Below are 26,395 nucleotides of genomic sequence, written 5' to 3' on the forward strand. Positions count from 1 at the left end.
ATTTGGAGTTGAGTGCAATCTCTCTCCCCTGTTTAATGTTTCTATTGTAATAGCTCTGAATAAAGTCTTGTTAGCATTTTAACAGGCTATGGACATGAGTCTCAGTGAACTCCGGGAGTTGGTGATGGACAGGGAGGCCTGGCATGCTGCAACTCATGGGGTCGCAAAGAGTCGGACACGACTGAGCGACTGATGTGATCTGATCTGAGAATAACTTTTTCTTTAATACTTCTTTGAAAGCTTCCTTCTTGGCCCTAGGAAAAACCAATTTTGTTTTAGCACCATAACAATTCTCCTAAAGCCAATATCATGGTATTAAACTCATTTATGTGTTTGTTTGTCTTCCCTTACTGAACTCTCATGAAAAATGCAGTGAGTATAGTGATTGAGTACACTGGAGTCAGAATGCTGGGTTCAAAGCCTTCTAATGGCACTAACTAGCTGTGTGACCTTGGGGAAAGTAACTTGATTCCTCTAAGCTTCAATTTTATCAACTATAAAATGGGGATAGTAAAAGTGCTTCTCTTATAAGGATTAAATGAGATAACCCACTGTGTCAGGCACAGAGTAACCTAATCTCCAGTCTTAGTTAGCCCCCATATCTATCAGTTGAAAACAGAAGTGGAAGATTTTCTTTGTAGGTCTAAATATAAATTCTCATTTCTTTAATATTCAGTTATAAAGGATTGTACTTGCAGCCTTCCCTTGACACTTATATTGGAAACATCAGACTGATCTTTTTCTTCTATGCTGTCAAATTTAGCTCCCCAAACTATCAACAAAACAACCAGTTGACAAGATATAACTGAGTTTATTCTTACCGCAGTAAGGAAGACTACCACCTCAACGGTAAGCTGTGTGTGTGTAGGAGGTGTCAACTCTTAGTGCTTTCCAAAAGACTAGTAAGTAACATTAATGGAAATACATCCAGGATTCTGAGATCAGAAAACAGTAGACAGAGTTTTAGATAGAAGAGTATTATTTTGGTAACTCAGAACGTAATTAGAACTTTCAACAGAAACCCCACTCCCGGGTTTACTCATCATTTCCCACCATCCTTTCATCTCAGTTGAGTGCCAGGAATCTTGTGAGAAGGCAGAATTGGAAACACTCATTCTCCTGCCTGAAGCCTCAAGTGGCTACAGGGGCATAAGTTCCCTCGTTAAATGACACAGAAAAGTTACCTTTCAGATTTAGACAGATGCTGCACCTTGGAGAAGGGGCATTTCTGATTTTAATCTTCCATAGTCAGCATGTTCCGTGTTAAGAAATAATTATCCTGACATGATAAAAGAGGGACTTTATCCAGGACTATTGCAATGGGTACATTACACTAAAGGAGAGAGATTGAACTAGACTCCAAATACAATAAGGACAAGTGAATGGAAAATTACTAAGAAAAGACATCAAGGTGAGGGGATTGTTGCTAAACCTACTTACAGGATTCTTGCTGAAGACAGGCCAGGGTTTCATCAGATATCAAAAAGTGGGGGAATTTTCTCTAAACTGACTTAGCAGGAACTCTTGCTGAGTTTATTCTTAACCCAATTAGCAAGAGCACTACTTTGACAGAGTTAACATTAAAGAATAATTTCTTCCTAGAGGGGAAATGATGAACCACAAACTAGGGCACCCAGGGAGATTACTGGGTCTCTCTGGGCAGATGGGAGGCATCATTAAATGCCAAAGGCATTCTCATCTGTAAGACTCTTAGTGAAGTATTTTGTGGAGGCAGGAGAAAAATGAAGATGATCTTTCATTGGCCCTTCAAATGCATGGAGCTTTCTCATTCAAAACTGAACGAATTTTTTTTTTTTTTTTTAAAGTAAATGTCTCGTCTTAGGGGAAGAAATAAGCTCCTTCGGATGTGATTGCTGCTCCAGAACACACAAGGTGACGGAAAACTCTGGAACCCATGCACCTGAGCACTACAAGTCCCGTAAAGCACCGCGGTGAGGGCGGGACTTGCTGACCGTTATGACGTGATGGGCGGGGTCAGATAGGACAGCTCGTCCCTGGGTTTTAGCCCCGCCTCTGTTCCCCTCTGTGCCCTGTTGCTGTAGCGCTGACGCTGACTGCAGCCCCTGGTGAGTCTCTGGCGCGAAGGCGGGCAATTAGGGACAGTTGGGCCCTTAGGTTCAACGACTTCACACTTTCAGTACTGAGAAAGGGCCATGGGCGGGCGGGTGTGCGGTTGGTTTCGGTTTTCACCTCCTTTCATCTTTCTAGGGTGACCCGTAAGTGGGAGTGACGTCATGGGCCCCCTGGAGCCTCTCCGCGGCCGTTGGAGGGTTAAGGGCAGTTTTCTGCCGAGGAGGGCAGGGCTTCAGTGCCCGGGGCCGCGTGGGCGGTCCCTGGGACAGAAGGAATTCCTCTGACCCGAGTGAGGGTCTTGAAGTCAAGGCGTCATGCCCCCCTCGCCGGCCGAGGTCGTGCTGGCTCCTTAACTCCCGTGCTTGACGTCATCGTCATCGCGGTCGGCTTGGTGGCAGAAGCGGGACCCTGCCCAATGACCCTAGGCAAGTTACTTTCCCTTTGGGTCTCAGTTTCCCCTACCTGATCACTGAACCCCCCTTCGTTCAGTTGTCTTTTGTAATTGGAGGAGATGTTCTAGACAGCTGAGAAGAGAGAGCAGCTGGAGTGCAGTGACCTGCTTCTTTACCATCGATCTCCTGTAGTCCTTCTCCCCCAACACTCCCCCCAATTTAGTTCGGGGGCTCATGTTTCCACTTTTATTTATTGAGTTCAACCCTCCTGGACATTTAAACTTTTTTCTATCCCTCGGATTCTTTGCTTCTGATGTAAGCCAACAAGTAGCCATGGTTGGAGTGGAGTAGAATAATATAAAAGCTATATAACAGCTACACTACTGCAAAAGGAGAAGGCAGTGGCACCCCACTCCAGTACTCTTGCCTGGAAAATCCCATGGACGGAGGAGCCTGGTGGGCTGCAATCCATGGGGTCGCTAAGAGTCAGACACAATTTCACTTTCACTTTTCACTTTGATGCATTGGAGAAGGAAATGGCAACCCACTCCAGTGTTCTTGCTTGGAGAATCCAAGGGATGGGGGAGCCTGGTGGGCTGCCATCTATGGGGTCGCACAGAGTCGGACACGACTGAAGCGATTTAGCAGCAGCAGCAGCAACTGCAAAAACCTTTAAAAGCAAAAGACTTTAATACAGTAGGCCTTTGTAGATTATGTAGATAATTAAGGACTATCCTTAATGATTAAGGAATATCCAGGTGACTCACTTTCACAGATGCTTTCAGAGGGCCTCTATCTGAAAGTCTACCCTTTTGCAGAAATGACACGTGTGGAGTGGAAAGGACTCTGAGAAGGGTAGTAAGAGTTACACAACACTAACATATCCTGCAGACTTTGGAGTCAGAGTACAAATAGGGCTCTTCAAAATTTTTGACTGTGCTTATTAGTATAATACCATGCTTCCTCATTTTCTTATATGAAGACAGTTAAACTCTGTCTTCGCTTCCTTTTTTATTCACTTGGGATCATCATTATAGCCGGAAAGTTTCTTAGAGATGTTTTTGCCTGATCCATGCATTTTTACAGATGAGGAAACTGAGGTTTAAAAAGTAGTGTGACTTGGCCAAGATCTCAGAGCTAGTTAGTGGCAGAACTAATGGACCCAGGTCCCTTGGCTCCTAGCTTAGTTCCCTTTCTGCTACATATCACTGTCACTACCCTCGTCACTTCAAGGGTTAGCATAATCACCCTCTTCACAGAAAAAGTATAAAATCTTAGTAAAGTAAAATGAAAGAAAATGGAGATTGAGTACACAGCTTTGAGCTTTTTGCAGTTTCTTCTGGTTGCTCAGAACTGTTTCTCTGTTTTTCCTTAGTACTTTTGGCACAGTGATGTGGTATATGGGATAAAGGCTGCTTAGAATAAGCTGGGTAACGAATCCAAACAATTATTAGTGAATTAGGTATTAAAAGTCTCCTGGGGGTATAAAATTTACTTAAGTCACTCAAAGATTTTAGGTAAGGAACTAGAATGAACTTGGACAATTTGGATTAGAGCAAGTGGCTGTAATAATCTGAGGACCAGTGGCTATGTATCTTTTCTTTTGCTTCCCATCTCAGGGCCATCTACACATCCATAATAGCTATTGTCAGTGTTCTCTAAAGGGTAGTTTTGTGGAAGCATCTCTTCCAGGGCCAGGGGGAATGGGATTCAAATCAGTTCATCCATTTTGCTAATTGCTAATAGTTTAGAAAGTTAAGTAAGCAGAAGGAAGAAGGAATTGGGTTGAATGTGTGTTTTGTTTTTAACGATTCCCAAATGAAGAATTGATTAGCATTTCTCTCTGGGCTTCGGATGCATTTGCTTTCTGTGAACTAATCCAGGGAAACTTATCTATAGTCTTCATTTCTCATGAAACATGTGCCCACTGGTATAAAAGGCTAACATAAAAATGTTGAACATTTGTGTGGTAGAATTTTAGTTTTTTTTTTAAAATAAAGTTATTCTTCCCAATTTAGCATAATGAGGAAAATTCTTTGGGAAAATTGGTAAGATGATTTGGTTGAATATTTGGATTGTTAGAACCTAATCAGAAAGTTTAAAACATTTTTTAATTTTTCTGCTAAAAAGTGTTATCAGTGTAGTTTACAGATTCATTCAGAAAGAGCAGGAGTAGAACTGGCTTTTTTGTTCCTTTTCTTCAGGAGAATATAAGAGAATCTGTGCCCTCATGGAACAGTCCTAGGAGACATGTATTAATCTTGAGATGCTCATTAGATGAAAATGTGTCAGGTTTTCTTAGAAGCCAGGAGCCAGTTCAGGAGACTCATTTTAAAATACATTGCCTTCCTCCTCTGAGGACCTTAATCATTTCAGAAACTGAGATTAAAAAAAAAGTAACTATGTCAGAGTTCCATCTATTGGCCTTGAAATCAAAAGGCTTGCTCCTTGGAATAAAAGCTATAGCAAACCTAGACAACATATTAAAAATCAGAGACATCATTTTGTTGACAAAGGTTCGTATAGTCAAAGCTATGATTTTTCCAGTAGTCATGTATGGATGTGAGAGTTGGACCATAAAGAAGGGTTAGCGCCAAAAAACTGATACTTTCAAATTGTGGTGCTGGAGAAGACCCTTGAGAGTTGAGTCCCTTGGACTTCAAGGAGATCAAACCAGTCAATCCTAAAGGAAAGCAATGCTGAATATTCATTGGAAAGACTGATACTGAAGCTGAAGCTCCAATACTTTGGCCACCTGATGCAAAGAGCCAACTCACTGGAAAAGATGACACTGGGAAAGATTGAGGGCAGGAGGAGAAGGGGGCGACAGAGGATGAGTTGGTTGGATGGCATCACTGACTCAGTGGACATGAGTTTGAGCAAACTCTGGGAGATAGTGAAGGACAGGGAAGCCTGGTGTGCTGTAGTCCATGGGGTCACAAAGAGTCAGACACGACTTAGTGATTGAACAACAACAAAGATTCCATTGGCTGTACACTCAAGCCTCAGAGCTTGAGCTCTGTCATGCCATTTTGTGTACATATGCTGTCATTTCTTCAGTGTTCTGAGCTCACTTACAGATTGATTGTTTTATAGTAAAGAGAGACAGTACCAAACTCCCCTACCCTTGACTGGTCCTGCCTTTCAGAGTAGCATGCATTTGCAAAACAGCATGCCAGAGTTTGAGTGTGTGGAAGGCAGGTAATGGAGTGTGAATTTTATGGGTCCTTAAGGAAATCAAATCTGTGCCTTTTATTTTTTTGGCACCACGCCACTTGAACCAGCTCTGCCCGCTGAACCAGCTATACCGAGAACTGACATAACACTTGGAGATTTTCATCTCTTTACCCTACTTTTTTTTTAATTTTTTTGGCCACATTGTGTGGCCTGTAGGATCTCCGTTCCCCAACCGGAGACTGAATCCCGGCCGTAGCAGTGAAAGCCCAGAATCCTAACCACTTTGCCACCAGCAACTTGCTCCTCACCCTATTTTAGAAAAGAGAAAACTGAGAAACAGCAGCTTCTCCAAAGACACCAAACAAATTAGGAGCAGGGCTAAAGACAAGAATTAGCGCCACCATCATACACACCATTGTTTACCTACAAAGTTCCTTCCTTTCACTTTTTGATGAATTGCATGCATATCTTATTCATTCATTTATTCTGTGAGTACTTAGTAATTACTATGGGCTAGCATTAGTGTTGTATTTACAGTTATCATAGTGTTATGAAGGAAAAGAACAGACAGTATGATGGTACTTAGGTTAATTGAGAGACGGGGCCCAAAGTCACTCTTACCTGAGGTATTGATCATTATCCATGGTAAAGCACAGATCAAGTCACATGCTCGGATAAATGGTGCTCCAAGCTTAGGACCCAAGGGCTATGCTGGCCTCAGTGGACTGAAGACCACTAGGAAAGACAGGGGTCTGCAAGCTGAAAAATCTCCCTATACATTCTCCTGCAGCATTCATCAGATCAGCAGGCCACAGCTTATCAGGAAGAACAAGTACTGGCCTAGACTAGAATGTGTCCTGTCCTTTCCTTAGAAAAACTGATCTGAGTTTTGACACTGAGGATGTGGCCAAACTGTGTCACAAACCCCAGAAAGCCAATACATTTCTTAGCAGTTCAGTCCCAAGAACAGACAGTTGAGTATCTCAAAGTCCTCTTGCCTTCTCTGTGAAAAAATTTATTTCTGGGGGAGCTGGAAGAGAAGGCCTGTTTGCTTAGAGTTCAAAATAAAACCAGGAAATAAGTGGGTGGGGCAGAGCCAGAAGAGCTACTGTGTTTTTTGGTTATTGTACTTACTCCTTTTTAAGTTGTGTTTGCATGTGTGTGTATACAATCTTCCAGCATGTTCTAGCAGCTGAATCTGTAAGGTATTATGCCGTTTTTGCATATGTACAGCTCTTTCTTCATCTGCTGTGTAGAGCTGCAGTATTGTTCTCATTTCCCAGTACAGCTGAGGGTTGAGTAACATGGACTCACTAAATGTTAGACCAAAGAGGCATTTAGAACACAGGACATGTGACTTTTGAAGGGCAGGAAGTATCAGGTCCTGACAGTTCTAAAGACTTTGTTTCTTTTAAGTATTGTTTCTTTCTCTTCAGTAGTTCCCCACCCTTGATCACTACTCTTGCCTGGAAAATCCCATGGAAGGAGGAGCCTGGAAGGCTACAGTCCATGGGGTCGCTGAGGGTCAGACAGGACTGAGCGACTTCACTTTCACTTTTCACTTTCATGCATTGGAGAAGGAAATGGCAACCCACTCCAGCGTTCTTTTTTTTTTTTTTTTTTTAATGATTTTAAATAGTTTTGTTTATTTTGGGTTGTGCTGGATCTTCTTTGCTGCAGGGGCTTTTCTCTAGTTGCGGTGGCTCCTCCTGTTGCAGAGCACAGGCTCTAGGGGCACTGGCTTCAGTAGTTGCGTCTCCCAGGCTTTAGAGCACAGGCTCAGTAGTACTCAGAGGCTCATGGGCTTAGTTGCTCTGCTGCATGTGGGATCTTCCCGGACTAGGGATCGAACCCGTGTCTCCAGCATTAGCCAGCAGATTCTTTACCACTGAGCCAGGGAAGCCCTCCAGTGTTCTTGCCTTGAGAATCCCAGGGACAGGGGACCCTGGTGGGCTGCCATCTGTGGGGTCCCACAGAGTCGGACATGACTGAAGCGACTTAGCAGCAGCAGCATGACCTCGAAAAGTGAAATCAGCTTACTGTCTCCATTTTGTAGAGATCCAAACTTGCTTGCTGTCCTCCAAACATGGACTGCATTTTTCTGTTTCTTTGCTTTTTGCATGCTGTTACATTCATGTGAAGTTTCCTCACCCCCAAACACACTTGTCAAAACCCTAATCTTCTTTGAGGACTTACCCAGGATTCCACTCACTGCTCAAAGCTTTTCTTTATTTTCCTAACCAGTTTCATCTCTCTCCCTCTTTTGAACCCAGGAGCATTTTGCATGTATTTATCCATTTGGCAGTCACTTAAATTCTCATCTAACCTCCATATCGGATTGTGACCCTTTGGAGGGCAAAGACTGTATGCCAGAAAAGAGAAAAAAAAAAAAAAAAACCCCACAAAAGTAATAATCACATCTGTTAAGCCCTCTCTTTATGCAGACTTTGTCCAAGTACTTTATTCTGTCACTCAGCATGACTTTAGCAGCTTCCCAGTTGCCTCAGTGATAAAGAATCTGCCTGCCAAGCAGGAGACACAGGTTCCATTCCCTGGAGAGGAAAGTGGCAACCCACTCCAGTATGCTTGCCTGGGAAATCCCACGGACAGAGAAGCTTGACAGGCTACAGTTCATGGCATCGCAAAGAGTTAGACATAACTCAGCAATTAAACATGCCTTTACTTTGTGTGAATTGCCTACTCTATGACAGGTACTAATTTAAGGACTAGTCACTGTCTACCTAGTTTTATTGTGTTTCACAGATACTTTTGACATTTTTTACCAAATTGAAAGTTTGTGGCAACCATATCTTAGGGAAGTCTGTTGGTGCCATTTTTCTATCTGCATTTGCTTACTCGTGTCTCATTTTGATAATTCTTGCAATATTTCAGACTTTTTCATTATTTTTATATTTATCACAGTGATCTGTGATCAGTCATTTTTGATGTTGCTTTTGGCACTTTTTAACAATAAAATATTTTTAATTAAGGTATGTACATTGTTTTTTTAGACATAATGTTACTGAGCACTTAATAGATTATAATGTAAACAGAATTTTTATATGTACCAGGAAACCAAAAAAAATTGTGTGACTCACTTTTATTCAGTATGTGCTTTATTGAGATGGTCTGGAACTGAACCTGCAATATCTTCAAGGTATACCTATATTTCAGTTAATGCTCATACATGCACACAAAGAATGAGGTAGATGTTATCAGCCCCATTTTACAGATGAGGAACCATGCGCAGAGTCCAGTTAAATAAATTACCCAAGGGCATGCATTTTATAGGTGGTGAAGCTGGAATTTGAACTCCAGCATTTTGGTTTCTGAACCTGTGCTTGTCACCACTGCATGTCAGATAATCTTCTCTTATGCCTGTCTTTCTGCACTCATTCCCAGCCCCTAGCAGAGTGCTTTATTATTAAGGAGGATCTGATAATTACAGGATGGATGGAATTGAATAGAGAAACTGAAATCTAGAGAGACTGACATTCCAAAAGTCACAGGGCTTGTTGGGATAAAAAATCTAGAATCTAAGTCTTATAGTTCCCAGCTCAGGGCATTTACCTCTAGGCTGCCTTACTTAAGGCATTTAGAAGAAAGGGAGAAAATTAGCTATGAGCAGAGGATAAGGATATAATGAGGATGGTGGTGCCTGTGGTGAAGAGGTCAAAGATAGTCTCAGAAAATTCTTAGAGCATAGGAAGTTGTGAATGCAAAGTGGCTCATATTGAAACAGAAAGCAAGTTGTGTGACCTCAATACTTGTCATACTTTTGCTTTTCCTGACTTGCCCTGAACGGAATGTTCCCTGGGTGAGAGCCCAGAAATTTCTGCCATTTCAGACAACCCTTTTGAGCCTTATTCTATCCCATATCTCTTAACAGGACCCCTACCATGGAAGAGACAGTAGACGATCCCCCCACCTCAGCTGTCCTGCTGGACCACTGTCATTTCTCTCAGGTCATCTTTAACAGTGTGGAGAAGTTCTACATCCCTGGGGGGGACATCACGTGCTACTACACCCTCACCCAGCATTTCATTCCCCGTCGAAAGGATTGGATTGGCATCTTTAGAGTAAGTGTTAATTTAGTACCAAATGATTAGGAACCAGAGGTGAATCTTAGTTACTTGAGTGTGTGTCTGTCTCTGTATTATAAGCATGTTGCGTATATGTGTGACCAATGTTAAAATCCTGAACTAAGCTCCCTAGCACTTCCCCCTTCACACATCAACAGTGCTATAGGACTCAAATTTTAATTTCAGTCTTAAGCTAAAATAAGATAGCAAATCATACAGTCCCCAAGTTTTATTACACTTTCAAAGACCGAATGTAAATGTTTTAAATTAATATTCATCTATGACCTGACTAGGGTGGATGGCCTCTTATATAGTTTCTGTGAATTAATGTCACTTGCTTACTTAGTACAGTGTTTAATTTTTTTTAATATGAGTATTACCAATCTGGAAAGGATGTTGAAAAGTTAATACCCTGTATCCAAGAAGTTTGTTCCTGAATAAGTGTGTCTTGCTTCTTTGTGAAGATTTCTAAGAACAGAAAGTTTATGAGCTCCTTTGGTTTCCTCTTCCAGTGTCTAATCACCATGTCAGTTCAAGTACAGAAATGGTACTTTTTTATTATAGTCAATTTATTCTCTACTTTCCCTTCTTTCCCACCATGTCTCTCTCTATCTCTAACATTCCCCCTGCCACAGACACATATATTCACTCATTTACTCACATACCATAATGACAAATTGTCCTATTTCCAGAGACAGGAGATAAAGGTCAAACATACATTATTTACACTGCAGAGTTCCAGCATCAGCGACCTTTGTTTTGACACCTCAGTATGTCATGTGCTTGTTTGCCAACACTGTTCATCCTGAAATCAGACATCATTCTTGACTGTAGTATGTAGGAGCTGGTGCTAATTCACACCCCTCACCAAATTCCTTCTCTTAATTGTTTGGAATTTCAAGCTAAGTGAAAGAGTGATGGAAGCTGGAGGTAACAAGGCGGTGTTTAGAGGTGGGGATAGTGGACAAGCAGAGGGACACTGGCGAATATCATGACAGCTCCTCCTGAGACTGCAGAACATTGACTCATTAGACTAAAGGTGTCCTAACAGAAACCTGACCCAGCAGGGTGTTTTCTGTCTTGGAAAGAAGATGGCAACTGTTTTTTTTCTTCCCCATATGTATCTAAGCTGTCCAGTAGAACTTTCTATGACTAACACTGACAAGCAGAATTTCTAGGAAGGAGCTATACTGGCTGCTTTGATGTCCAGTATAGTAAGCTCTCGCCACATGTGGCTAATGGCACTTAAAATGTAGTTAGTGTGACTGAGTAACTAAATTTTAAGTTTTATTTAATTTTAATTTAAGTAGCTTTATATGCTTTAAATTAAGTAGCTTCAGTATGCTAACTAGTGGCTAGCATATTGAACAGTACAGGTATATATAATTGAAAAAAAGAATGATTAAAAATTACTTACAGCTTCTCAGAGGTAATCTAACTTTTTTTTTTCCATTTTGCTCAGGCTGATTGTTTACAATTCCCAAGCCTTAGCAACTTCCAGCAAGGATGTCACTCTAAACCAAATGAAAGGATTATACTTTTTAAAAACAAATATTTAAAAGCATTGTTTGTATTTTTTTTTAGATCCTATTTTTTGGCTGTGCCACTCAGTTTGCAGGGATCCTAATTCCTTGACCAGGGATTGAACCCAGGCCCTGACAATGAAAGTGCTGAGTCCTAACCACCAGACCACCCGGGAATTCCCTAAAAGCTATTGATTTGCCACCTACGCTAAAGCCTGAAGGACTTCCTTCATAGCTCAGTCAGTAAATCATCTACCTGCAATGCAGGAAACCTGGGTTCAGTTCCTGGGTCGGGAAGATCCCCTGGAGAAGGAAATGGCAACCCACTCCAGTATTCTGGCCTGGAGAATCCCATGGACAGAGGAGCCTGACAAGCTACAGTCTACAGGATCACAAGAGTCGGACACGACTTAGCATCTAAACCGCCGATCACCACCAGTAAAGCCTGAAAGAAAATTTTAAGACTAATAAAGAGAGAACACAAACTTTTTGAGAACATATGATGTGCTAGGTCTTTGATGGGGTTTTCTTTCCTTCTTTCTTTTTTTTTCTAGTGTGTGTGTATGGGTATGTGTTTTCTAATTTAATCCTCACAGCACAGCAGCCCCCTGAGGTAAGCAGTTTTATTACTTGTGCACCGATGAATAAAATGAATATTCTCAAGATGGTGATTTTCCCAAGGTCTCCCCGTTTGGAGACCTTTGTTTGACTCCCAAGCCTCTGCTTTTCTTCCTTTATTCTGCTGAATTCCTTTGAACAACAGATAGTAAATTAGAGAATTAAGGGCTGAATGTAAAGTTTTGTTCTTCCTTTGTTGTTGTTCACTCATCCAGCTGTGTCCGACTCTGCAACCCCATGGACTAAAGCACAGCAGGGCTCCCTGTCCCGCATCATCTCCCAGATTTTGCCCAAGTTCATTTTCATTGCATCAGTGATGCCATCCAACCATCTCATCCTCTGATGCCCTCTTCTCCTTCTGCCCTCAATCTTTCCCAGCATCAGGGACTTTTCCAATGAGTCGTATGTTCACATCAGATGACCAAAATACTGGAGCTTCAGCTTCAGCATCAGTCCTGCCAGTGACTATTCAGGGTTGATCTCCCTTAAGATTGACTGATTTGATCTCCTTGCTGTCCAAGGGACTTTCAGGAATCTTCTCAGGTACCACAGTTCGAAGGCAGCAATTCTTTGGTGTTCTTCCTTCTTTATGATCCAGCTCTCACAACCATACGTGACCACTGGGAAGACCATAGCCTTGACTATACCAACCTTTGTCAGCAGAGTAACATCTCTGCTTTTCAATGCTTGTCCTTCCTAGCTCACTTCTAAAATGTTCCTGGTGTTCTTGCAGTGTAGTCTTAATCCTACTCCTCAGCTCCTCATCTGCCCTAACACCACTGGTTCCTGGCATCCAAGGGGCCCTCAACAAAATGTTTCTGCATGTGCAGCATGCTCCATCTTCTCCATAGAGTGAAAGCTACCACCAGTGATAAAAGCTAAAGTGGTTGGGAGTCAGGTTTTCTTCCTTCAACATAGAGCCCTGTGCTCCATACTCTCCTTTACCTGGGCTCTTATGCCATGTTCCATGGTCATACCACAAAAGGCAGGCTGGGACGAGGACTCCTGAGATGGAGGAGCCAAGGACAGAAAGCTCAGGTGACTGGAAGTTGCGTCCTTGTTCCAAGGCAGTAGTAATTCTTAGGCCTTCCCAAATGATATTTTAGTCACAGTGCATTAAGAAGCTCCAGGATGTGAATGAAGACTCCATAAAATTCCTGCTTCCTGTTCCTCCGCAGGCTGCAGTGGCTCAGAGGTGCTCACAGCAATGGGGTGTGTATTAATGAGACACTAAAACATGCCCCAGTATGTTCTGATGAGCTTATAGCCTTTTCAACCATGCTCTGATTCCCTACTATATAAAAATAGAATTTATTTTTAGTTTCTTCTCTTCCCCCTGGGCTCAGGCAGAGTCAAAATATGGCAATAAATGTCATTTTTGCTTCTTATTTGCTGAGTGTTCACCCCTTAAAGACACAATGACTCTCTCTCTGTTCTCTGGTATGCTCTTATCTTCCAGATATGATTTGAGCATCTTTTACCCCTTTTCACACTTAGTGAGAATATTTCCCACTTAGCCAGCTTTCTGCTCTGAGGCAAATTTTACAGTATCCTTATATCTTATGACTTACCACATTTCATCCCTGGAAGAGGCCTTTATGACTACCAGATTATTTTTTTTATCACCAAAAAATCTTCAATAAACATATATTAAGAAAAACTCTGGAGCAAGAAAATCATACAAACTGGACTTCGTTATCTGGTGCCTCCTAATCTAAGAACTCTCTTACCCATCCAGCCCCAACACACACATTATTTTAAAAAGCCATTTTTAAAGGCAGTGATGTAACCAGGCTGGTATAGGTGACAAGACTTAATTGGACACAGGAGAGGACAAACCAATAGAGAGGGCAGATCAGAAGTGCTTCTTGATTAAGAAGTTCCAAGTATACCATTGTAAGAAGATAGCACAATCAAAGCTCACAATCCCACAACTTTTTTCCCCAGTCATTCTCAGAACTGTATCTGACTTGGAGATACAATATTTGGCACTCTTATCCTGGGTATTGAGTGGCCAGTTTTTGTTTCCTTCTAAGGTGAATAATTTATGAGTAACTGGTATATGTGCATGCATACCAATTTTTAATTGTATATGTAGTTATCATAAGTCAAAAAGATTTGATCCATTGTGGGTAGATCTTATGATGAAGAACTTATTCTACTATAATTTTAAAATAACGAAAGGAGCATTTTCAGAAGACAGAGCCTAAATCTGAGCACTTTCAGATGCTGAACGAGAGCCTCTTGTCATTGCAGGTTGGATGGAAGACAACCCGCGAGTACTACACCTTCATGTGGGTTACTTTGCCCGTTGACTTAAACAGTGAATCAGCCAAACAGCAGGAAGTCCAATTCAAAGGTGAGAAAAATGCTAGATCAAAGGTATTAAAAACAGCAACCAAAACTCATTAATTCTCTTGAGCTAGAGCCTTCTGGGGTAGATAAAAGACTTCTAGACTTTTAGTTTTCTGAATAGACCTTGAGTGAGTAAAAGTCGCTCAGTTGTGTCAGACTCTTTGCGACCCCATAGACTATACAGTCCATGGAATTCTCCAGGCCAGAATACTGGAGTGGGTAGGCTTTCGCTTGTCCAGGGGATCTTCCCAATTCAGGGATCAAACCCAGGTCTCCCGCATTGCAGGCGGATTCTTTACCAGCTGAGCTATCAGGGAAGCCCAAAGTGAAGTCACTCAGTCGTATCTGACTCTTTGCGACCCCGTGGACTATAGCCCACCAGGCTCCTCCCTCCATGGAATTCTCCAGGCGAGAATACTGGAGTGGGTTGCCATTTCCTTCTTCAGGGGATCTTCCCAACCCAGGGATCAAACCTGGGTCTCCCACATTGCAGGCAGATGCTTTAACCTCTAAGCCACCAGGGAAGCAATATTTTGGGTTAAAAATCATGTTCTATTTCCAGCTTACTACCTGCCCAAGGATGATGAGTATTACCAGTTCTGCTATGTGGATCAGGATGGGGTGGTCCGGGGAGCAAGTATCCCTTTCCAGTTCCGTCCAGAAAATGAAGAGGACATCCTGGTTGTTACCACTCAGGTCTGTAAGCATCTCATCTCAGTCCCTTCCTGCCATTAAGAGTAGCAATTCCAGGGTAGGGTAGAATTTTAGTCAGTAAGCCTTTATTGAATGTCTAACAGATGCTGTTGTGAAATTTTTACACAGTCCCATTCAAACCCATCAGAAGGGAATGACTTCAGAATGTTAATAAGAATCATAACAATAAGTGATTTCTCCTTTCTCTAAAGCTTCTGTAACTCACTTGGCATTCAGTTATTCCCTTAACTTTCCCAGGTACTTAATTTTTGTCCTGTGTACATCTTATCACTATGGTAAATTTTATAAGCTCCTTTGAGGAGAGACACAGTAGATATTCTTGTTTGTATAATATCTTTCAGTTAGATTCATTTACTTACTTAGTTATTTAACAGACATCTAGTTCCATCCAGCACTCTGGTGGACTAGGGATGTAATGAAGAATCTGTTAAAACCCTATTCCTGTCTCACAGAACTGAGTCTGATAGGAGAAATAAAGTATTTGCATGAAAAAAAAAATTACAGTCTTCTGTCATTCCCCCTTGTAAGTTTTTGTGGCTTAATTTTCTTTGTCTTTTCTTTCTTGGTAATGGCAGGCTCAGTGCTTATGGTAGACACATTTCTCTTCCTCCTTCCCTACCTACTTAGGGGTTGCTTCCACTTGGGGTACACAGATGTCACTACAGTGAGTGGGGATCAATTAGACCCTCACCATCCCAGCATATGTGAATTTCATGTCAGCAGGACTTGAATATCCATTGAGCTATAAAAAGCCAAATACGTGTTTATGGAATGTTGTTTTGTAGGGTGAGGTGGAAGAAATTGAGCAGCACAACAAGGAGCTTTGCAAGGAAAACCGGGAGCTGAAGGACAGCTGTGTCAGCCTCCAGAAGCAAAACTCAGACATGCAGGCCACGCTCCAAAAGAAGCAGGTGTGTGTGCTTGTTAAATGTGAGTGGGGGTGATGGCTCCTGTCCAGCACCCACTTTTTCGTATGATCTGATTCTGTTATACTAGTATCTGGCACAGATTTTAGTATATTAGATGTTTCTTTTTTATTGTTTATGTATTGAAATGATATTTTAGATACACTAAATACATATACTATTAATAAAATAATTTCATGTCTCTTTTTGCTTTTTTAATGTGACTGCTAAATTTTTAAAATTATATATATAATGACTTTCCTGAATTTATTGGACAGCACTTTTCTAGGAAAAAAGAAATTTTATTTTGTCCACTGCTGTGTCTGCAGTGCCAGAACAGGGTCTGGTGTGTAGAGGCACTCATTAAATATTTGTGTAATGAGTTAATGGGCAAATATAAGCTCCACTAGAAGAGAAATTGAGGTAGATGTATTTTTTCCTTTCTTTTTTTTAATTTGAAGTATAGTTGATTTACAGTGTTGTATTAGTTTCAAATGTATAGCAAAGTAATTTAATTATGCATATATGTATCTGTTTTTAAGATTCTTTTCCCTTATAGTTTATTATAAATATTGAATATAGTTCCCTGTGCTATATACCAGAGAAGTCAGTGGCAACCCACTCCAGTACTCTTGCCTGGAAAATCCCACGGACGGAGGAGCCTGGTAGGCTGCAGTCCATGGGGTCACTAAGGGTCAAGCACGACTGAGCAACTTCACTTTCACTTTTCACTTTCATGCATTGGAGAAGGAAATGGCAACATACTCCAGTATTCTTGCCTGAAGAATCCCAGGGACAGAGGAGCCTGGTAGGCTGCCGTCTATGGGGTCGCACAGAGTCAGACACGACTGAAGCGACTTAGCAGCAGCAGCAGTACTATATACATAGGCCCTTATTGGTTATCTGTTTTATATATAGTAGTCTATATATGTTAATCCCAAACTCTTAAGATAAATGTATTTTTCCATTTTTATGGAAAGAACATATTAAGAACATTTTAATATGAAAATCCTTTTACTTGGATATTTCATTCACTGCTGTGTGTATATGTTTGACATGTTATAAGTGCTCAATAAATATTTGTTGGCTGCCTGAGATACTAAACACTACCTTAGAAATGGTCAGTCCCTTTGGCATTTCAATCTACAGGAGGAGCTGGAAACCCTGAAGAGCATCAATAAGAAGTTGGAACAGACAATGAAAGAACAGAAGGACTGTTGGGAGATAGAGCTGCTTCAGTGAGTCTGACTCTTGAATGGGAGGAACTGCTGTATTATAAACACTCTTAGGCAAGGTCAAATTAGATTTCTAGAATTTGTTAGTGCAGTCTTCCTATTAAGGACAATGATAGGTATGATTCTCCCTCTTTGACTCATGAGCTCTTTGAGTCTGGGTTAGAGAATTAGAATCAAAATGGTAAAGACACATGACCTGAATTCAGGTTATTAGTTTTAAGTAGTGAACACTTGCAGTTTGAGGTCAGGAAGCCAGAACGGGACTGAAGAAGAGACTAGTGGATTGAAACATGTAAAATATCATGTATGAAACGAGTTGCCAGTCCAGGTTCGATGCACGATACTGGATGCTTGGGGCTGGTGCACTGGGATGACCCAGAGGGATGGTATGGGGAGGGAGGAGGGTGGAGGGTTCAGGATGGGGAACACATGTATACCTGTGGCGGATTCATTTTGATGTTTGGCAAAACTAATACAATTATGTAAAGTTTAAAAATAAAATAAAATTTAAAAAAAAAAGAATGTAAAATCAAAAAAAAAGAATAACTCTGCAGGCTTAGGGCCAAGGCAGCCTTAAATCATTTATGGTCTGGGGTAGCTCAACTAGAATCAGCATATTTTTCATTTAGTCATCTCTTACCTCCACAGACTGAAAGAACAAAACCAGAAGATGTCCTCAGAAAATGAGAAGATGGGAGTCAGAGTGGATCAGCTTCAGGTAGGTTATGCCAAACCTTTGCCAAAGTAGATTTTCTTAGCCTCACCACCACTCCACTCTGGTGATCCAGAAAGTTGCAGTGCATTATAGTGGGTGCCTTATGGTGGACTTCTCAGAGCATCAGATTGAAATTTCAGAGTGTGTATTTTCCATTCTTGACCGCCACCCTCCCCCAATATCCTTTCTAATTTTTTTCTTTTAGCTACAAAATCTTTTCCAGCAAAATCTTACTAAAAAGACTGGATAAGCGGGTAGAAGCAGAACTGCTCTCATTTTTAGGAGGCTGTGCCTTAGGGGCTTTAAAGGGTAGTTTGTCAAGTTTTACTCGATTGAGTCTTAGATTCTTAGGTTTAAGGTGCTGTGCTTAGTTGCTCAGTCGTGTCTGACTCTTTGCGACCCGATGGACTGAAGTCCACCAAGCTCCTCTGTCCACGGGGATTCTCCAGGCGAGAATACTGGAGTGGGTAGCCTTTCCCTTCTCTAGTAGGTGTAAGGTAGAGCTGAAGAACACAGAAGTTGATAGGGATAGTTGGAATTGCTAGGGAAAGCGCATCTTTTTATGTTACTGTACGTTTAAAAGCATTGTTCCTGTTTAGGTTTCCTTCTTTTATATCTTGATTGTGTTCACTACTTTTGCTTTAGGCTCAGCTGTCAAATCAAGGGAGAGAAATGGAGAAGCTTGTTCAGGGAGTTCAAGATAAGACAGAGCAGCTGGAGCACCTGAAAGAGGAAAATGGCCAGCTTTTTCTCAGTTTAACTGAACAGGTAGAGTCATGAAAGAAAATAATATTTTTTGACCTTTGTGAAAAAATACATGCATTGTTCTTTCTTGTATATGTGGGTATCAGAGGCTCTGGGAAAGGTCTCAGGGGAAGCCATCTAAAATGAGGCATCTCACGGCTTTTCTCAGAAGCTAATAAGAGAAGATTTGCTTTTCCCTCTCTCACTCATTAGCTTAGCAGGCCCTTCCCCAGTGCATGCACACTTGTGCTTATGCATGTGTGTGTGTGTTTTCCCAGCAGTGGTACTCATAACCTGTTTTTCTGCAGAGGGAGCACCAGAAGAAGCTTGAGCAGACAGTGGAGGAGATGAAGCAGAAAGAAACTACTGCAGCGAAGAAACAACAGGAGTTAACGGCATGTCTGTCTTTGAATGGCTGTGTGGGAGGGTGCCTAAGGAAAGGAAAGGATAGGAGCTGTTTGCAGGTGATAGGGTAAATGACAGGTTAGAATAGCATCTACCGCTGGACTTCTTTCTCTGTACCCAAAAGGACAGAGAATCTGACCTTTACAAACTATTTAGGAGAGCTGGGCATTTCTAATGTGTGATGAGTGACAGAGGAATATTCTAAGTTAAACTTCATGGCAGGTTGTAGTAAACAGAGCCTTGGGTAAGGAATCACACAGAATAACCCCTGTCCTCTTTTTAAAGAGTTACTGTGGGGGCAGACATATTAATGATTATAAAATGAGCTTTAAATTAGAAAATATTATAGTAGTCAAATTTTGTTATAATTAATATTAATATAATGTTAGCAATTGTCATACATTATTCTAAGCTATGGAACACAGTGATGAAAGCCTAATTGACTAATAATTTCCTGTAATATATTGTTATAGAAGAGACCTTGTGGTGATAACAAGTGCTAGAAATTCCATTTTCTGAACTGTTGTAAGGACCTGAGAAATCCTGATGTGTGGAGAATATCTAGTTATTGGGAATGTAACTCATATCATGCATGCATCATTCATTCAGTCAGTCATTATCCAATCAATGATTGAGTACCTACTAAACACATTACTGTGTATTTTAGCTTGATGTACTAAAGAATAGATTCAACAAAATTTGAAAATCAGCAACTCACAGATTAAGTATATTCCACAGAAATGTTTTATTTGTTCTAAATAGTGTTCTAAGTAAAAATTGATTTGCTTATCAACACTTAAAAATGGGAATATTTCCCATTTAAAAAAAAATGGTATTTCCAGCTTCCTGAAAAATCAGAGGCTCTGGCAACATTTGAGCTGACATACCTGTCCAGCAGTGGTGTCTGGAGCTGAGTAACTGCTGATCCTTCTGATGGGTCCTCCGTGTCCCACGTGGCTGAAGCCTCACTGTTTCATGGCATCCTGCTCCTTCATTCAATTATATTACTTGCCAGGCTCCTATTGGCACTTTTGAGTTTGTGACCTCTGATGTTGCACAGAAATTACTGTTGTTTGTAAATAATCTATAGCCATTCAAAGGTTTGGACCTCCTTGTGGCAGATATGGGTTTCCTTGGTTTTCATGGAATACTTTTCAAAACCCAAGGGGTCCCCAGCTGTCTGACAGCATTCTTTATTCCTCATGCATCCAAAAGGCCCCTAACTCTGAGGACTACGTGTCTTATGCTTCAGGAGCCTAGGAACAAGAAAACAGCAGTGGAGGAGCAGTTAGTACAAGAGGTGGAACGCCTAAAGGCAAAAGTAGAGGCCGGGAAAGCCTGTTTCTTAGAGAAGTACAAAGAGTGTCAACGTCTCCACAAACAGATCAGGCAACTCAGGGCTGCCACACGGGTAGGTGACAGAGATGTGGGGCCCAGGAAGCAAGGGGTATGAAGGTTTGTGGTTCCGGGACTAGGATTTTACACCCTTGTTAGGGAGAGAGATTTATCCTTCTGCTAAAAAGAGGAGGGATGGAGTATGCGGCCAGAAACCAGTCTGGGGATCCCTGGAAATAGAAGCCTCAGCTTAGCCATGGGTCTCAGGGAAGGTTTGTGTAACCATTGAGTGGGTTGCTGTGCGGACTCAGATAGACCTTTCTTATTTCTGCCTTTTGAGGAAGTGAAGCAGGACCAGAAGAGCCAGCAGGAGCCAATGGGGATGGGGAGCCAGGAGCCTCCAGTCAGCACTGTCATCGGGTAGCCCCCTCTGGCATTACTTCCTCAGGGTCGGCTAGAAGCGCACAGCATTTTGGGCACCAGCATTCAAATAAAAAATCTTGAAAAAAACCCCCACAACTAGTAAGATTAGCTTAAGTGTTTCTGTGAGGTATGCGCATGTGTACGTATGTAGGTAGGAGACGGGAAGCGCTGAAGCATGCCTATGACTTTTGGGTCCATGAAACTAGTCAGGTGAATCCATCGTACTGGAAAGCCCAAGACCCCAGTCTGGGTTCCTTGTAGCCTTGGATAAATGCCATCCAGGGTTCCTTCTTCCTCGTAACTTGAATCCACGTGCCTGTCCTCACACTGGGAGTCACAGCAGCCTAACTCAGTGCTTCACTGTGCATTCAGTGAGGTGTTCATTCAAGACAGAGATGATTGTTTCCATGGTTGGGTGGGGTTTCCTACCCCTCATTCTGATAAGTCAGTCTTGAGGTTCCCCCCAAGCTAACTCTCTCTTTGGTCACTTAACTCCCAGCTAAACCAAAAGAAACCGGCATCTTGATGCCAGCCCAAGCCTTCAGGCATTTTGTTAAGTCACTTTTCTGTAAGTCTGCATCCCCTCCATGGCACCACTCATCCCCATCCCTGATCCCTTCCCCCCCACCTCAGTCCCACCACTTTGGAAACCAGATCCTCTATTATCTTCTCGTATCCCATCTCAGATCCAGACTACAATATGTGATCCTAATGCTAATTTTTTTTTTGATAGGAGCAGAACATGGACCTGTCAAAAAGACTGAGTGAGAACATGATAATACATGATGTTCTACAGAGAGAGAAAGAGAAAATGGAAAAAGAAAATGATGTAAGTGTGTAAAAGAGTTTTAAAGGGAAGGAGCAGGATGACCTGGAGATGTGGTGATAACATAAAAAGTTAAAAGAGCTCTTTCTGGGACATTGGATGAAACAGTTTCCCTAAACAAAGAGTACATTTCATCTGGTTTCCTAATCTACCGCAAAACCTACTTTTTGTTCTGTAACTGAAACGTGTTTGGCATGGCAGTAGTCAACTTGAAAGGAACAGCCTTGATGAAGATCTAAGTTACTATTTTTGCTTTAAACTCCACAGCTATTGTAAGTATTGTATTTGGGGAATAATATCCTACGTCATTTTTATGCTATTTAGCCAAGGGACCCCTTTCTTTCCGCACAAAATTTTTCTTTTTCTCTGCTGCCAAACTAGGAACAGAAGTGGTGATCTGTACCAGTGCTGGACCCATGGTAGGCCCCCCTGAAATACTGTGCATTCACTCATTCATCAGTTCATTCATTCATCCAACCAGTATTTATTTTCTGCTCTGTGCTAAACACATTATTAATTGATTGACGATGATGGCAACAATTAAAAAGATTGAACTTGAAGTCATTCTCACACACTTGTTAGCATCAAAGAGCAGGTATCCATGCATTCTGGCTGCTCCTCTGATCTGTACCTCCAGCCGTTCTTCATCTCGCATTCCCTCCCTCTCCATGATGCTTCTGGGCCGTGCCTTCAGTCAGCCTCCTACCTTTGATTATATCATTTAAGCCAGTGTGCTTCAGTTTTGCAGAAGGACTTTGGGGTCTATTTCTGGTCCTGTCATTCTCATCCTCTTAATTTACTTAAGTACCTTGACTTTGAAATAGTCAATAACATGGGTGGGCCTTTGGGGAGGGGTGTGCAGAAGATGGGAAAGGAAGAATGCACACAACTTACAACAAGAAAAACATCTAATACTTGGAAGCTTTGTTAAGAACTATAGTAAAGCCCCCTTAAGATGTTAAGAAGTTTACTAATGTTCTTTTTTCTGAGAACTTTAAATGTCACCTGTCTCCCTTGCAGCTTGATTTCTTACATTCTTCCTTGCATTCCCTCCCTCCCTTCCTTCCTCCCTCTCACGCTGTTAGCATATCCATTTGATGGGATAAAACATGAAGAGGGGAAAATTACATCAGAAGAACATTCACAGTGTGTAAGAAAATTGTTCTAGGAAGGAGACTAAAAGAAGCATTCTGCTCTCAATAATGTACAACAGTTTTAGTCAATATAGCTCCTGCCGCCCTCATATATCCACACAGCTTCTATACCCTCTTCAGTTGGTATGTGTTTAAAGATTGTAAATTCCTCTTTGCATTGATTCTAAACAAAATCCAGTATATATTTAAATTCAGATATTAATACTTAGATTTTGGGACTTCCCTGGTGGTCCAGTAGTTAAGACCTTGCTTTCCAATGCAAGGGTTTCGGGTTCAATCCCTGGTTGGGGAGCTAAGATCCTACATGCCTCGTGGCCAGAAAAACAAAACAGAAGCAGTGTTGTAACAAATTCAATAAAGACTTTGGAAAAATTGTCCACATCAAAAAATCTTAAAAAAAAAAAAAAAGACCTTAGATCTTTGGAATATTGAGGCTGCTGCTTCCCCTTTTGAAGAATAACGGTTTATCACTTCTTGGACTTCTCTGGTGCCACACCGTTAATTGACAGCTACCTGTAATGAGCATCCGTGGCCAGTTCCTTGTGGCCATTCTTTGTTGTTGTCTTTCAACATATCTCTGTGAATACTCTATCCTTAGTATTTGAAGAGAGAGAACAACAGACTGCTGAGTTACATGGGTCTGGACTGCGACTCTTTATCATATCAAGTGCCCACTTCGAATCAAGGAGGTACAAGACAAGACCCAGGACTTGTCTTTGGAAACCCATATTCTGGTAAGAACTTTGCCATTCGAGCTGGGAAGCCCCTGCCTGCATCCCGTTCCCCCACTAAATTTTTTTTTATCTGAGATGCTAATTAAGACCAGCCTCATTGTTAAGACTTGCTGGGCAGAACCTGAGTATCCAACAGAAAGATTGCCAGGCAAGAAGTGTTAATTGAGAAATAAATCTGAATCTAGAAGTCGCAAATCAGATCATTCGCCTAGAGGCAGCAGACACAAATTGAGTCCCGTGGCTATATTCCAAATATATAAATCAGAGAAATGTCTCTGTGCAGAAGATATACACAGAGCCAAGGAAGCTAATTAAGATTTGGAAATGGAAGCACGAGAGGCGGGCTCTGCTGCCCAGGATGGGCGGTGAGGCAACCACCCCCATGGCCTGACCAGGGGTAGCAGGGGTGTGCTCCACAGAGACCTCCTGGGTGGTTTGGAGGACAGGAAATGGGGGGGGGGGGTGCGGTGACAGCCAGTCTTGTCATTATGGACCTGGGGTCAGATGTCCTTGCCACACAGGGAACTTTCCTGCTTTTTTGTCTCCAAAAGCAACATGAGACCTCATTTGCTTTTTAGGGACAGTTTAAAGCAGTCATATTTTTTAACAGTTAAAATCACATCTTTGCAATAGACAGTGGTATGAGTTTATTTTTCCTTAAAACTATTTTTAAGCATTTCATTAAAGAAATGACTTCATGTGCATTTGGTCTTAAAATCTATTCTCAGACTATTTTCTTGTTAAATTGTTACTGTTTTCATTAAAATCTCATTTTCTCCACACTGAAAATAGGTTTATTGTTTTTGCTGATTATATAATGGCTACTGAAAATGCTACTTCATTATTTTTTCCTCTTTTCCCTCATTGACTTAGATCCCCTCTATCGAAATAGATGATATATATGAGAGCTAAAGAATCAAAGAGGAATGATGAGGGTTAAAGAAAACAGCTGCTAGCACACAGCTGGAGAATGCATTCTAGTGCATAGATACTTTTTCATTGAATGAAATCTTTTTTATTACCCTCAGGTATCCAAGAAAGTTCTGCCCCGAGCCTGGTAAGTATTTGATTCATGAGATTGCCCACATCAAAGCTTTGAGAAAATTTCCCTTCCTGCTCCATCCAGTTTAGGGGAGAACTATAGGGAGACTGTTTCATTGTGATAACTCCTAAGTCAGCAAGATCAATTTGGTCAGTGCCAAGAGCTAAGAGAGCCTCTTCGGATGGAGAGAGAAAAGCACAGTTTATCCATCATTGTTCTGTTCAAGATCTCTACCTGCAAGTTGAGTCTGGTAGCAGGACTGGGGAGGAAAGATGAACCAGGCAGGTAGCCAAACAAGGTATACCCAGTGCTTCCTTTCAATCCTGGGGTTAGAGAAAGCCCTAGTGAGTGTCTCCAAATGTGAATTTGCTCATTCATCTTCTGTTTCTTGATCACCTACCATCTGCCGAGCAGTATGCTAGGTGCTGAGGATACAGTAGAAAGCCAGACATGGTCTCTGCCATGTATACGTGGCATTTAGACTGACCTCTTTCTTCTTCCTCCCAGCTCTCCATCAAGAAATGCCCCACCTGCAAATCAGACTTTGCTGCTGATGTTTTTGATCACAACTTGGTCTTGGAGCAGCACCTGCAGACCCTTAGATTGAATTGTCCGATATGTAACAAGACCTTCCCAGCAAAAGAGAAGCAGATCTTTGAAGACCATGTGTTCTGCCACACTCTCTAAGTGTCCAGGCCTCCTGGATTTTATACAGTAGAACCTATCGCTTCTTCTATGAGTTATGACCTAAGATCCTGCCTAACCTCAGTTACTAGGAATTTGCTTAGTCCTGCTGCCCTATAGGTGGAGTCATGTCGATTATCTGAAGCATAGTGTTAAGGGCTGTTACTCCCATCCTTGTGGGTTACAACCTTTTAAGTCACACAACTCCAGCTATGTCAGCCTCTCACTTAAAATGCCTATTCTTGTGAGGGTCTCGAGCATAAAGGCCCTGCCTGCGTAGGGCTGACCTGGCTCTTCACAGCCGGCCTGACTCAAGTGAGGAGTTTCCCAGGTGGTCCCACTGCCGTTCAAGGTCAGACCTTGAGTATGTTTGTACTTAGTCCTCACTCCTGACCCTGGGACTGGCAACTGATCTGGAATTGAGAATTTCTTCCTCCTTCTCAGGCCTAGCTCAAAATGGCATGGCAGAGAACCCAAACATCCAATTTGGATACCAAAGTTTTCTCACCTTGATTTCGCAGCTCCCAACAGAAGCATTCCTGAATCATGGACATGAAATATTATTTAAATCACAGAAAGTCTTCTTTCTCTTTGTATTATACCTCTGAATGGCATTTTTCTACTCTGGTTTTTCATGTGCACATAACTTTTATTGTTATAAGTCCTTTCTTAATGGTTAGTGGAACTTGTTAGAAACTGTATGGGTTTGCAACTTTCTGAGCAAGTGAGTTTGAAAAAGGATAAGTCAAAATAATGAGAATTATTGTTCATCACTTTAATACTAAAAATAAACTAGTCCTCTACTTCAGGGACTTTAGTAATTTAAAATAAACCTTGAGTTCATGTTTTTTTTATTTTAAGCTTATGGGGAAAGTGTAATCAAAAGGACTGTGGGAATTAGAGACCCCACCAAGGATTTCTCTTCACCTGTCTTAACTAGTTAATGAGAGTATCCTGGCCATTACCTTGAGGTGGAGACGGAGTTGAGGAAGCATGAGCTTGAGAAACCTGGAACCTTGACTCATTACTTTAACTTTATATGTATTTTTTAAAGAGTGTGGATTCTGGCACCTTTTGTGAACTAAGTTCAATTCCCTCCATCCAGACCTGCCTACTTGAACCAAAAGAAAGCAATTCCATTTTCTGTACCAGAGGGACTGAACAAATGGAAATAACCCCCAGGCAATCAAGCAGCTGGTCACTAGAAAGACTTTTACAGGAACTTTTGAATGATATGG

General features: G+C 41.6%; 1 protein-coding gene across 4 annotated transcripts; it reads left to right on the top strand.

The window, feature by feature from the left end:
- Positions 1-1,940: 1,940 nt before the first annotated feature.
- CALCOCO2 (calcium binding and coiled-coil domain 2) lies at positions 1,941-25,989 on the top strand. 4 transcript variants are annotated; one of them, XM_025280296.2, is made up of 14 exons: positions 1,941-2,087; positions 9,553-9,742; positions 14,143-14,245; positions 14,804-14,937; positions 15,741-15,866; positions 17,010-17,098; positions 17,744-17,813; positions 18,456-18,578; positions 18,863-18,949; positions 20,212-20,370; positions 21,451-21,546; positions 23,296-23,431; positions 24,460-24,488; positions 24,981-25,989. In XM_025280296.2, exons 2-14 carry the CDS (start codon positions 9,563-9,565, stop codon positions 25,158-25,160), a joined length of 1,512 nt encoding a protein of 503 aa, XP_025136081.1. In that variant the 5' UTR covers positions 1,941-2,087; positions 9,553-9,562; the 3' UTR covers positions 25,161-25,989. The 4 variants fall into 4 exon arrangements, with proteins under 4 accessions (XP_025136081.1, XP_025136083.1, XP_044795010.1 ...); XM_025280297.2 differs by lacking the exon at positions 1,941-2,087 and adding an exon at positions 2,352-2,519; XM_025280298.2 differs by lacking the exon at positions 20,212-20,370.
- The last annotated feature ends 406 nt before the right edge of the window (positions 25,990-26,395 follow it).

This window comes from Bubalus bubalis, chromosome 3 (genome assembly GCF_019923935.1).
Source record: "Bubalus bubalis isolate 160015118507 breed Murrah chromosome 3, NDDB_SH_1, whole genome shotgun sequence".
In the NCBI taxonomy this organism is placed as follows: Eukaryota; Metazoa; Chordata; class Mammalia; order Artiodactyla; family Bovidae; genus Bubalus; species Bubalus bubalis.